Source organism: Coregonus lavaretus (assembly GCF_964263955.1).
Source record: "Coregonus lavaretus genome assembly, chromosome: 9".
Classification (NCBI taxonomy): Eukaryota; Metazoa; Chordata; class Actinopteri; order Salmoniformes; family Salmonidae; genus Coregonus; species Coregonus lavaretus.
Genome location: NC_139996.1, coordinates 10,683,561 through 10,697,224, shown reverse-complemented (window position 1 = coordinate 10,697,224; position 13,664 = coordinate 10,683,561). Strand labels below are relative to the sequence as shown.

At 43.7% G+C, this 13,664-nt stretch overlaps 1 protein-coding gene across 1 annotated transcript; it reads left to right on the top strand.

Annotated features, from left to right (window-relative positions):
* Positions 1 to 1,419: 1,419 nt before the first annotated feature.
* Positions 1,420 to 6,335, top strand: dusp6 (dual specificity phosphatase 6). The gene is made up of 3 exons (XM_084168265.1): positions 1,420 to 2,611; positions 2,822 to 3,256; positions 4,572 to 6,335. Exons 1-3 carry the CDS (start codon positions 2,212 to 2,214, stop codon positions 4,883 to 4,885), a joined length of 1,149 nt encoding a protein of 382 aa, XP_084024391.1. The 5' UTR covers positions 1,420 to 2,211; the 3' UTR covers positions 4,886 to 6,335.
* Positions 6,336 to 13,664: the final 7,329 nt, after the last annotated feature.

The following is a 13,664-nucleotide window of genomic DNA, read 5'->3' as shown; positions in this document are numbered from 1 at the left end:
TGTTTGAATTGAGGAACTCTCCCTCTATTGTTCACTGACAAAAAAAATCTAATGTTGTATAGTTAATATAGAAACATTCTTAGATATTAGAATTCCCTCCCTGCATGTGGCATTTTTGGATTAGCTGGAAGGATTTTAGATTATCAAATGATCAGCAGCTGTGGTTAATTGGAGTAACCACATTAATTTGTGCAATGTTATTGACAATGTATTTAGGCCTACACAAACTTACATTTTACATTTTAGATTTTGGCATGGAAGTAAAAATTCCGTATTAAGGAAATATATATATTTACATTTTACATTTTAGTCATTTAGCAGACTCTCTTATCCAGAGCGACTTACAGTTAGTGAGTGCATACATTTTTATTTTTTTTCATACTTCATAATTCATTGAGGTACTCATGTGCAGGAAAGTACCACCGCTGATAGGCCTTCTAGTGTTTATTGGGACATAATTTAGATTTAGCACGGCAATTAGCGTCCAAAGGATCGAACAGTTGCTTTTGATGACACAATAAACGTTGGTTTCGTTATGACTGAGTCAAGTATGTGATAATGCTATAGATCCGGTTGACTGTAGTGAATATCTGTGGTTTTGATGTAGTCTTTTAATTGTAGGTCACCAATCAGGTGAAATGTTGTTTTATCAGAGAGAGAGCGAGAGAGATATATTTTAATGATAAAATGTAAATTGCACCCACACAAAGCTCTGGAGCCGAAGGACTAGTGTAATGAACGGAAAAAAAATAGACCCAGACGAGAGGTGCTATGGCATCCAACCCACGCACTTCTGTTTCAGAAAACCTGCATATTTATTAATCCTCTGTGGCTGCGTTTACACAGGCAGCCAAATTCTGATTTTGTTTTACTAATTGGTATTTTGACTAATCAGATCAGCTCTGAAAAAGAGCTTATGTGAAAAGATCTGATGTGATTGGTCAAAAGACGAATTAGTGGGAAAAAATATAGAATTGGGCTGCCTGTGTAAACGCAGCCTGTGTAGCCTAGGCTAGCATATAGGACTACATTTTTGACACGGAGACTGGAATTAAACATGCATTATGCTCAGCCATTCTCGCCCAATAGGCCTACATTGGAATCTACTTTACAAAGCATGTTAAATTAGAAGACCAAATTAATTGCAATATATAAATTCAATAATTACATCCTTTAACATTGTATGGAATCATAAAAATCGTTTATTTAATTGACAAAAATTACAACAATGAAAAATAAATACATTCACTGGGGTTCCAAAAAAGGTTCCAAAATTAAATCGTGCCTCCTGTTCCCAAGTAAATCGTTTCTAAAACTCACCGTGCAAAAAACTTGTCATAGCGCAACTTTGGCATTAAGAAATCTGAGCACAAGGTAGGATCCCCCTCTACGCACTAAAGTAATAGCCCCTCCTTCCTTCCCCTGCAGTGCCACTTCTGTTTGTTTGCACTCACTTTATCCGGAGCGGAAATTATTTTCAGTTTTTTTGTGAATGACAAACTTATTAACAATTCATCGCCACAGTCCGTTCCACCCGGCCCCGTTTCCAGGGCGCCCTCTGATTGGCTGGCCGATATAATGTATCCATTGAAACGCCTCGGGTTTGTAATCATTCACTAGTTTGGCGCTGCGGAGAGCACATCAACGAACCAGCGTCGACAACAACAAAATACGCTTATTCACAACGAGAACGTTGGGAATAGACGGCAATAGAATACATGATTTGAAATACAAATGCTTTGCATCTGTAACTGAACTGCAATCAATCCCTCTTATTTAGATTTTTACAGAAGAAGAATATTTTCTACTGCGAAAGCGAGAGTTATATAACACGAAGACAACGTCAGTGCTGGCCAGTGAGTCATTGATAAATACATGGACATTCTTCACGCATCTGCATGAATGAGTGCTACTGCTAGTGTAGGCCTATAGGCAATCTGCAGTCGGATATCTAAGAAGCATTCGTGTTTTGTTGATTTCGTTTGAAACTAGGCCTACAAAACAGCCAAGGTCGTGAGAAATACAATATATCAATTTTAATTTATGAAATTATTCCAGAATAGATTTAATCTCAACCAGTCTGCGCTGCCATTTCTTCAATGATCGAGTCCTCATAACGTTCTGTTGTTGTGGACGGCATTTTGCGGTAGCCTACAAGGATCGACCACATAATTTTACTGCAGCGAAGTGACACATTTTTTTTGTTGCTAAATGCTTGACAAACTCAAGCCCGTTCAGTTCGAATCGGTAATGGCGATCAGCAAGACCGTGGAGTGGCTGCGGGAGCACCTCGAGACGCGCAAAGACTGCCTATTGGTAATGGACTGCAGAGCGCAGGAGCTATACGAGTCCTCGCACGTTGAAACAGCGATAAACGTGGCCATCCCGAGCCTGATGCTCCGGCGTCTGAAGAAGGGCAATCTTTCCATCAAGTCCTTGCTCTCAAACGGCGAGGACCGGGAGAGATTTGCGCGGAGGTGCAAGACTGATACCATTGTGCTGTATGACGAGTACAGCAGGGAATGGAACGAAAATGTCGACGGGGGCTCGGTGCTCGGCTTGCTCCTGAAGAGGATGAAAGACGAGGGCTACAAGGCTTTTTACCTTGAGGGTGAGTTTGGTTATTTTTTCCAGAAGCACACATTTTCCACTAAGATGTAGGTCTAATTTGGTGAATAATAATGAATAAGTGGATATTTTGGATGCATTTTGCGCAAAAACGCATAGGATAATGCAAGTGTATTAGGTCACAACATCGTGTAGCCTAGGCCTGTTTTTATCAATGGATCTGTCTAACAATATTATTTAATTAATCTTACAGGTGGTTTCAGCAAATTCCAAGCCGAGTTCCCTGCCCAGTGCGAGACCAATCTGGACGGCTCTTTCAACAGTAGTTCTCCCACGGCCCAGGTGCTCGGCCTCGGGGGGCTGCGGATAAGCTCAGACTCCTCGGATATCGAGTCCGACATCGACCGAGATCCGAGCAGCGCCACAGACTCAGACGGAAGTCCACTCTCCAACCCTCAGCCCTCCTTCCCAGTGGAGATCCTCCCTCACCTATACCTGGGTTGCGCCAAGGATTCCACCAACCTGGACATTCTGGAAGAGTTTGGCATCAAGTACATTCTGAACGTGACTCCCAACCTGCCCAACATGTTCGAGAATGCAGGGGAATTCAAGTACAAGCAGATCCCCATCTCGGATCACTGGAGCCAGAATCTGTCACAGTTCTTCCCGGAGGCCATTGGCTTCATAGGTAAGCACAATAACTTCTATTCAAGCACACTGATGGCTCTCCTATTATATTTTACACACAACAGTTGTTTTTAAGGCACAGGGTTAATATATAAAGCAGGCTTATTTTACAGCACCACATGAATTGGGGGTAATAAATGTAGTTGTTGCATATTTACGCCTATATAACAATGATTGGCCTAACATTATAGTCATTTAGCAGACGGTCTTATCCAGAGCGACTTACAGTTAGTGAGTGCATACATTTTCATACTGGCCCCCCGTGGGAAACGAACCCACAACCCTGGCATTGCAAGCACCATGCTCTACCAACTGAGCTACAGGGGACTACAAGTGAAAGAAAGCCACAGGCCCACAGTACAGGCATTTTATTAGTAAGATATCTTCATATCACCAGGAAGTTATTTAGTTCTTATTGTGCAATTTGGATTATAGGTGTCCTGGGGTACTTTCTTATCAAGTCAGTCAAGAAGGGAAATACAGAGGGAACAAGATTAATGCCATTATGCCAAGCAGAGAAATACTACTTCTATGGTCCTAACTATAAACTACTCCTGATTACAATGATTCAACTTCAATGGAATACTTCCCATGTCTGCTTTCTTGTCTGCAGCCGGACCTAGCTTACCACAGGCTTGAGTAATTGTAATACAAAGGCCTGTGTGGAAATTGGAGAGGGGGCGAAAGAGTGGGGGGGGGTAATTTGAACACAACAGGAAGGAAACGGCCATTGAAAGTAATCTAGGACAGTGCATCGATGTTTTCCCTTCACAAAGAGAGCCATTTACAGGCTCTGTTGACATCCTGTTAGCCCTGACAGGGTGCCCTCATGACTCCTACGTTTACACGCCCAAATGGCACCATTGTCAAGTAACCCGGGCAGGCTGAAGAATGACTTGATAGATCGTTAATAGTCCATTTCCAAGTCGTGGTACTCCTGGCCAAATTAAAGAATGTCGGCTCTGTTTGTGCGCAGAGTACCAGACTGCAGCCGTTTGTTGATTGATGTGTGTGCGTCAATCAACATTTCAGACTTCTGCTGCTTAACTGTGGAACTGGTCCAGTCGATGTTGACTACAACCGATAGAGCATTAACTGTACTGTAGATACTACTACTTGAATGTGACTGTCGTTTTGTCACAACAGGCACTGTTTTGTCTGGTTGCCCTTACACTAATCCTTGCACAGTAGGCATGTCTCATTTTCAGAATATGTATATGTTCAGAGCAATTGTGTTTGTGTCCTGTGTTTTCAAATTATGAATATCTGACAAAAGTCTGTAACTTGTTCTTCCTCTTTGTTCCTGTCCTTCTCAGATGAGGCTCGCGGTCAAAAATGCGGTGTCCTGGTCCACTGTCTGGCCGGCATCAGCCGCTCGGTGACAGTCACCGTAGCCTACCTCATGCAGAAGCTCAACCTGTCCATGAACGACGCCTACGACATCGTCAAGATGAAGAAGTCCAACATCTCGCCCAACTTCAACTTCATGGGCCAGCTCCTGGACTTTGAGCGCACCCTGGGCCTGAAGAGCCCCTGCGATAACCGGGTGGTGACCCCCACACAACCTCTGTACTTCACCACCCCCACCAACCACAACGTCTTCCAGCTGGACCCTCTGGAGTCCACGTGAGGCAGCGCCACCATCACCCCCTTACTGGCTCGGAGGTGTAATGAAACCTCCTGAAACGCTGCAATGTTTCTCTACTTTATTTCCGTCACCTGTTGTGACACGGTGACATCATGCCGTTGTTGACACAGTTGGCTTGAGGTGACAGCTGCCAAGCATGGCCGTTGAAGGGGGCACGTGATCGGTCTGCCCGAAGGCTCACAAGCAGCTGCTGCAAAAATGGGGACAGACAGAGAAAGAAAGAAAAATAGAAAAGAGGGGGAAGCAAAAGAAAGACAAAGCACATGAACTTTCTAGAACCCTATATTGCTATTGGACTCGATGAGGTTTTTGCCTCCATTTTCTTTTCTGTCAACGCTTTGAAAGAGACTTTAAGTGATCTGATGGTCAAGTGTACATTTAGCTTCACGACGAAAGACTGGTGTGCCAAAGAGACATGATTGTTCTATCTGAATATATAGATGATTATAAATACTTTTTGTTTTTCGGGCTAGCACTTGCACCTTCATGACTTTTTTTCAGGTGCATATTACTTGTCTTCTGTGAAGACTTGCCTGTTTGGGGTTGAAACATCCCCGGTTTAGACAGCACAGTATATTGAACTCGATTTTACATGTGTGGAGTCATTTTAATCATTTATACAGTAAAGCCTTGTTCTATTCTAGTATATACCCTTTGCAACAAGTGGGTACTGATGATTCTTTTTTTTCATCTTATATTTTACGTAAGCAAACAAACTGTATATTGATCAGTATCTAAGTTTATTATGCCAAAAATGTAGTAGGTTTTCCAAGAATCGTAAAATTGTGTTTGTGTAATATATTTCATATTTGCTTTATATGTAAATTCAGCCGACAGGCCTTTTTTGCACCCACCCTCACACAAATCATTCACCTTGGTTGTATGCCTTAGTTCTGTACATAGATGTGTTATTGTGCATTAACCCTCAAAGGGCTTTCCCCGAGCTATGCTTTCACTTATCACAATTCTACCGAATTGAACCATAGCGAAATAATTCTACAACAAATCACTGAAACTGTCAGTGCATGCCTATGTTAAGAAACGTGAGTTGTAATTCAGTTAAGTTTGGTGGAAATAGCTTTATTGAAGCCAAGTTAAGATGGCTATTTTCTGTTGTTGTTTAGTGAGGAACAATGAGGGTTAATGCAAGTGAATGTTTATCTGTGTTTAAGGCTTACAAAGTCTGGGAGATGTTGACAAAGGAGGCCTCTCTCGCCTTGCCTCTTCAGGGAAATTCTGTGAAATGCAGTTTTTTGTTGTTTGAGAAAATAATCCAAATTATGGGTTGATTTGGTTGTCACTCGTTCCTGAGAGAAGGCCTGTCTATGGGAGAAGCCATCTTGGTTTTAACCCTCACTACCCCTCCAGTCCTCACTCCTGTCTTACGAATGTAAAGAAATGATAAGTTATTAATAAATTACTATTTTGTCTACTTCCTTCTACCAATGTCTTTCTTAATTCCTCAACAGTTTGTAGACGTTTTTCAGTGTTCACACAGTGGTCAGGTCACAGTGACATATTTACATAAGTGTACTTTCCAACTCCTCGGTTAGACCAGTTCCACTTTAACCATCGGACATACAGTGTGTGTGTTCATGACAATCATCAGCCAGATGACTAAGAAGGAGACATTCACAAACATATGGCTGTCCTTTAACCACAAAGGTTAGGACATCTAGTCCCTCAAATGCAGCAGTTGTCCAATACACTTAACACATTGTCACACCCCTAGAGTTGTATAACATGACATGTCTCTGTCTACCACATTGTTATTTTGGTTAACTTGTCCAAAATGTGACTGAACATGTACGTAGTTACTAGTACACTTAGTGATTCCTGGTCACACTGACTGATTGAATGACTGACTGACTCACTGAACGACTGGTTTTTCCAGCTATACCCAGGTTAGGGCTTTTGGGTTCACACACACACACAGTCCCTGAGGCACTTCCTGAAGGCGATGACCTTTGTTTGAGCAAAGCAGCCCATCAAAGGGACCAAATTCCCTAAACATAATGTTACCTGACACTAGATGGCATGGTGTGGTGCGTACCTGTCAAGACCTGGAGGTCACAGAGACGATCCTCACAGCTAAGCAGGAGATCATTTTCTCACACAACGCCAACTGCAGTTCACACCTTCAAATCCTGACATGTCGGTGGAGTGACTGTGTCACGCACAGACACACACGTACACACACCTATTAGCGGATATAGGATACTGGAGTGTATTAGTGTGTTAGTCCTGCTTCCACTTCACACCACAGCATTATCTATGCATAGCTATAGGTAGCTGATTAAACTCAACTCCAATATTTATGATGGAGTTGTGCAACAACTAGTGTGGGCGGACTGGCGCTCCGACATCACATGAAATTATGTTTTTATCAAAAACGACTGATTTCATCACCCAAAGAATAGCCCGCAATTACACAGAACAATGTTGTGTGTAATTGCGGGCTAGTCTTTGGTTGTTGAAATCAGTAGTAAAAAAAAAAAAAAACTACATTTCTAGTGACGTCGGAGCTCCAGTCCACCCACACTAGTCGCCACTCAACTCCATCGTAAATCGTTGAGTTTAGTCAGCTTAACTATAGACAACTGTGTAGATTAGCCAATTATTTTAAGATGGTGGACCTAGGATTTCCACATGCTATGATCTCAAGCAATGCATTTCCAAGATCACTAAAATATGAAACTACTAAAATATAATGGTTTAAGAATATTAAAGAGCTTTACAAAAATGTTTTTACTCCATACCATCACAAACTAAGCACATTCAAATAATTTCTCAATAATACTGCATCCAACAGCGTACCAGAGGGAATATAGTGGCGACACCATACCAGAGCGACTATACTATAGTTAGTATCACTCTGATGTCATGATGGGTTGGCCTGATGATTGACAGCTGGGGGGAATGTGTAGTACGCCAGGCTCTCTGGGCCTCATGCTGGCTCTTCCTGTCCACTGGCCTTTACTGTTTTAATGCCCTGCCTTACAGGGCACAGGAAACTACCTCTCTATATATAGAAGGGCATGCGGATGGGGACGGGGAATGGCAACCTCACCCCTCACCCTTGCTCTCACAGACGGCACCTCTGTTGTGACATGACAAGCCATACAGGGCTCTCGAGGGGGTGAGAGTGCAGGATGAGGGGCGGTTGATAGCTAAGTACAGTGCCTTCAGAAAGTATTCATCATACCCCTTGACTTACTCCACATTTTGTTCTGTTACAGCTCGAATTCAAAATGGATTTTAAAAAAATTCTACACACAATACCCCATAATGACAAAGTGATGTTTGCAAATTTATTGAAAATGAAATACAGAAAATGTACACCCCTGAGTCAAACCTCGTAGAAGCACCTTTGGCGGTGATTACATCTTTGAGTCGTCTTGGGTTTGTCTGTATCAGCTTTGCACATCTGGATTTGGGGAATTTATCCCATTCTTCCTTGCAGATTGTCTCAAGCTCTGCTAAGTTAGATGGGGAGCGGCGGTGAACGGCAATCATTAAGTCTTTCCACAGATTTTCGATGGGATTCAAGTCAGGGCTTTGACTAGGCCACTCAAGGACTTTCACATTCTTGTTCTGAAGCCATTCCAGTGTTGCTTTGGCTGAATGCTTGGGGTCATTGTCTTCAGAAAAGATGGCACCCACGGAGAAGGGCGACATCTTACGAGTTCCAACCCAACTTTGCTATATGGTGACTTTATCATGTTTATCTTGACTGTTTTGTACAGAAAGTTCATTCTATTATCACATATGACCGCCAAGCACTTCTGGACATCAGATCGACAGTTACTAACCTCGATTTCAACTTCAAATATGACTTAAACTCCGACTCAGCTGTTCCCCTGTTCATACCGGACCCTATTTCTTTGATCCATGGGCTACCAAAACGCTGCAGGCGTAAACGCAGGAGAGAAAAGCGTGGGAGAGAAAACCGAACGGCGCTCCCCTCCGTTCTCTTGGCAAATACACAGTCACTCAAGAATAAGATGGATGAGCTTCGTTTCAGAGTCTCCTATCATAGACACTTGAAAAGCTGAAATATTGTATGTCTTACTGAAATGTGGCTGGATGATGATGTTATGCACGTAGTACTCAGTCGATTCGCCATGCAGCGGCAGGATCGGACGGAGGCTTCGAGGAAATGTTTTTTCATAAATAAAAACTGGTGTGCTGCTTCAAGTGTGAAGGAAATCTAGAGCTTTTGCTCACCTGATATATAATACCTCATGGTAAGCTGCAGACCCTTTTATCTACCAAGAGAGTTCTCATCCATAATTATCACTACATTCCTCTACAAGCCAACACCACTCTGGCACTCAACGAACTGTTTGGGCCATAAACAAACAAGAAACCGCTCACCCAGAGGCAGCGTTTATGGTGGTCAGAGACTTTAACGCGGGGAGACTTAAAACTGTTCTACCTCACTTTTACCAACTCGTCTCCTGCGCCACTAAGGACGCTAAAACTCTAGACCACTTTTTATTCTACCCACAGAAACGCATACAAGGCCCTCCCTCGTCTTCCCTTTGGCAAATCTGACCATGACTCCATTCTCCTGCTTCCTGTTTACAAACAAAAGCTCAAACAGGAAGTACAAGTGATGCGCTCAATACAGAAGTGGACGTCTAAATGACTATCGCCCTGTAGCACTCACATCTGTAATTATGAAGTGCTTTGAAACGCTGCTCATGACACACATCAACACCATGCACCGCCCTTGACCCCAAAGCACTACAGAGGGTGGTGCGGACAGCCCAGTACATCACTGGGGCCGAGCTCCCTGCCATCCAGGAGCTTTATATCAGGCGGTGTCAGAGGAAGGCCTGAAAAATTGCCAAAGACTCCAGCCACCCAAGCCATAGACGGTTCACTCTGCTACCATCCGGCAAACGGTACCGAAGCATCAGCTCCCAGACCAACAGGCTCCGAGACAGCTTCTACCCCCAAGCCATAAGACTTCTAAATAGCCAGACTGCTAAATAGTCTGTTTATGGTACCCAAACCATCTGCATTGACTCTATCTTGCACTGACCCTACCAACACTCACCAGACTTTATACACTGAGTGTGCAAAACATTAGTAATACCTGCTCTTTCGAAGACATAGACTAACTAACCAGGTGAAAGCTATGATCCCTTATTAATGTCACTTGTTAAATCCACTTGAATCGGTGTAGATGAATGGGAGGAGACAGGTTAAATAAGGATTTTTAAGCCTTAAGACAATTGATACATACAGTGGGGGAAAAAAGTATTTAGTCAGCCACCAATTGTGCAAGTTCTCCCACTTAAAAAGATGAGAGAGGCCTGTAATTTTCATCATAGGTACACGTCAACTATGACAGACAAAATGAGAAAAAAACATCCAGAAAATCACATTGTAGGATTTTTAATGAATTTATTTGCAAATTATGGTGGAAAATAAGTATTTGGTCAATAACAAAAGTTTCTCAATACTTTGTTATATACCCTTTGTTGGCAATGACACAGGTCAAACGTTTTCTGTAAGTCTTCACAAGGTTTTCACACACTGTTGCTGGTATTTTGGCCCATTCCTCCATGCAGATCTCCTCTAGAGCAGTGATGTTTTGGGGCTGTCGCTGGGCAACACGGACTTTCAACTCCCTCCAAAGATTTTCTATGGGGTTGAGATCTGGAGACTGGCTAGGCCACTCCAGGACCTTGAAATGCTTCTTACGAAGCCACTCCTTCGTTGCCCGGGCGGTGTGTTTGGGATCATTGTCATGCTGAAAGACCCAGCCACGTTTCATCTTCAATGCCCTTGCTGATGGAAGGAGGTTTTCACTCAAAATCTCACGATACGTGGCCCCATTCATTCTTTCCTTTACACGGATCAGTCGTCCTGGTCCCTTTGCAGAAAAACAGCCCCAAAGCATGATGTTTCCACCCCCATGCTTCACAGTAGGTATGGTGTTCTTTGGATGCAACTCAGCATTCTTTGTCCTCCAAACACGACAAGTTGAGTTTTTACCAAAAAGTTCTATTTTGGTTTCATCTGACCATATGACATTCTCCCAATCCTCTTCTGGATCATCCAAATGCACTCTAGCAAACTTCAGACAGGCCTGGACATGTACTGGCTTAAGCAGGGGGACACGTCTGGCACTGCAGGATTTGAGTCCCTGGCGGCGTAGTGTGTTACTGATGGTAGGCTTTGTTACTTTGGTCCCAGCTCTCTGCAGGTCATTCACTAGGTCCCCCCGTGTGGTTCTGGGATTTTTGCTCACCGTTCTTGTGATCATTTTGACCCCACGGGGTGAGATCTTGCGTGGAGCCCCAGATCGAGGGAGATTATCAGTGGTCTTGTATGTCTTCCATTTCCTAATAATTGCTCCCACAGTTGATTTCTTCAAACCAAGCTGCTTACCTATTGCAGATTCAGTCTTCCCAGCCTGGTGCAGGTCTACAATTTTGTTTCTGGTGTCCTTTGACAGCTCTTTGGTTTTGGCCATAGTGGAGTTTGGAGTGTGACTGTTTGAGGTTGTGGACAGGTGTCTTTTATACTGATAACAAGTTCAAACAGGTGCCATTAATACAGGTAACGAGTGGAGGACAGAGGAGCCTCTTAAAGAAGAAGTTACAGGTCTGTGAGAGCCAGAAATCTTGCTTGTTTGTAGGTGACCAAATACTTATTTTCCACCATAATTTGCAAATAAATTCATTAAAAATCCTACAATGTGATCTTCTGGATATTTTTTTCTCATTTTGTCTGTCATAGTTGACGTGTACCTATGATGAACATTACAGGCCTCTCTCATCTTTTTAAGTGGGAGAACTTGCACAATTGGTGGCTGACTAAATACTTTTTCCCCCCACTGTATATTGTGTATGTGTGCCATTCAGAGGGGAATGGGCAAGACAAAATATTTAAGTTCTTTTGAACTGGGTATGGTAGTAAGTGCCAGACGCACCGGCTTGTGTCAAGAACTGCAATGCTGCTGTTTTTTTTTCTCACGCTCAACAGTTTCCCATGTGCATCAAGAATGGTCCATCACTCAAAGGACATTGTAGTCAACATGGGCCGGTATCCCTGTGGAACACTTTTGACACCTTGTAGAGTCCATGCCCCGATTAATTGAGGCTGTTCTGAGGGTAAAAGGGGGGAGGGGGGTGCAACTTAATTTTAGGAAGGTGTTTTTAATGTTTTGTACTCTCAGTCACAATATGTTAAAACACTTGTCACCTTGTATCATGAGTGCTACACACACGTCACAACTTATTATACTGCTCAGTTTATACACAGTACACACACACATATATACAATCATGCTACACACACATCACAACTTATTATACTGCTCAGTTTATACACTGCCCCCCATCCTCCCTTCCCCAAAACACGTGTAAATATTGGACTATAAATTGTACCTTCCTGTTTTATACTTATGAGTCATTTACTTTATGTTCATATTCTTATCTTTTATTATTTCTTTTTGTTGTTGCATTGTCCAGAAGGAACCTGCAGATAAGCATTTTGTTGGATGATGTATAACATGCATACCCCGTACATATGACTAATCAAACTTTAATCTATTTGAGGGTCAACCAACCATAGGCAAGGGAATGTGGACAGACACATACTGTATGGACCTAATCATAATCTAGGGTCTCTAGTTCTGGATCTGGTCATGGTCCTCCTGCTCCCTTGTGGGATTAGATGAAATAGAATATCTGACAGCCAGGATGACACCTCAACATTCCAAGGACTCAGCATTCCAGATCCAGACATGGATGCTTCCAGCCATAGCTGCCCCAGTTCCCACTGGCCCCGGTCTCCCTTTTAAAGGCTCTTTGAGCAGTGAAAATAAACCCAGCAGGTTGTGGCTAAACTTGGCCCCCAGTGCTAATCCTGCGCTAACGGTTCCTGTCCCTGTCACCCTCCAGTGATAGCACACCGACAGCTCCCCACACACCCCTTGCCCTCACCCCAGTCCCCGCCCTGCCATTCCATATCACTCCAGCAATATACTGTTCTAGTGTTCTAGTGCAGATCATGTTCCTCATCGGTTGCCTCCACATATATACTAACAAATGCACGGACACATATGCACACACACTGCCCTTGCACGCATGCCATGCTCTCCTGTCCACCCCCCACCCCCCTCTCTCTCTCTCCCCTCCCCCCCCCCCCCTCTCTCTCTCCTCCTCTCTCCCCCCTCTCTCCCCCCCTTTCTCTCTCTCTGTCTCTCTTACTCTCTCTCTCTCTTTCTCTCTCTCTCTCTCTCTCGCTCTCTCTCTCTCTCCTCTCTCTCTCTCTCTCTCTCTCTCTGTCTCTTTCTCTGTCTCTCTCTCTCTCTCCTCCTCCCCCCCCCCCCCCCCCCCCCCTCTCTGTCTCTCTCTCTCTCTCTCCCGCTCTCTCAATCTCTCTTTTTCTTTTCTCTTTTCTCTCTCTCTCTCTCTCTCTCTCTCTCTTCTCTCTCTCTCTCTCTCTCTCTCTCTCTCTCTCTCTCTCTGTCTCTCTCTCCCCCTCTCTCTCTCGCTGTCTCCTCCTCTCCCTCTCCTTTCTTTCTGTCTCTCGCTCCCTCTCGCCCCCTGCTTCCCTCACTCCCCTTGTGTACACAACAGACGGGTCGGATTCTACCCAGCGCACACACACACACACACACACACACACACACACACACACACACACACACACCTCCTCGTGTATGTATCCCCTCTTCTAATAGTGTCCTGGCCCCACTCCAGGGCTTGTTATCGTATAATGAGGTGGTGGTGATATG

What these genes read in the sequence shown, in the direction of transcription:
- dusp6 (XM_084168265.1), top strand. Translation starts at nt 2,212, where the DNA reads ATGCTTGACAAACTCAAGCCCGTTCAGTTCGAATCGGTAATGGCGATC. An exon ending in CAAGGCTTTTTACCTTGAGG is followed by an intron (nt 2,612 to 2,821) that starts GTGAGTTTGGTT and finishes TTAATCTTACAG; the next exon opens with GTGGTTTCAGCAAATTCCAA. An exon ending in GGAGGCCATTGGCTTCATAG is followed by an intron (nt 3,257 to 4,571) that starts GTAAGCACAATA and finishes TGTCCTTCTCAG; the next exon opens with ATGAGGCTCGCGGTCAAAAA.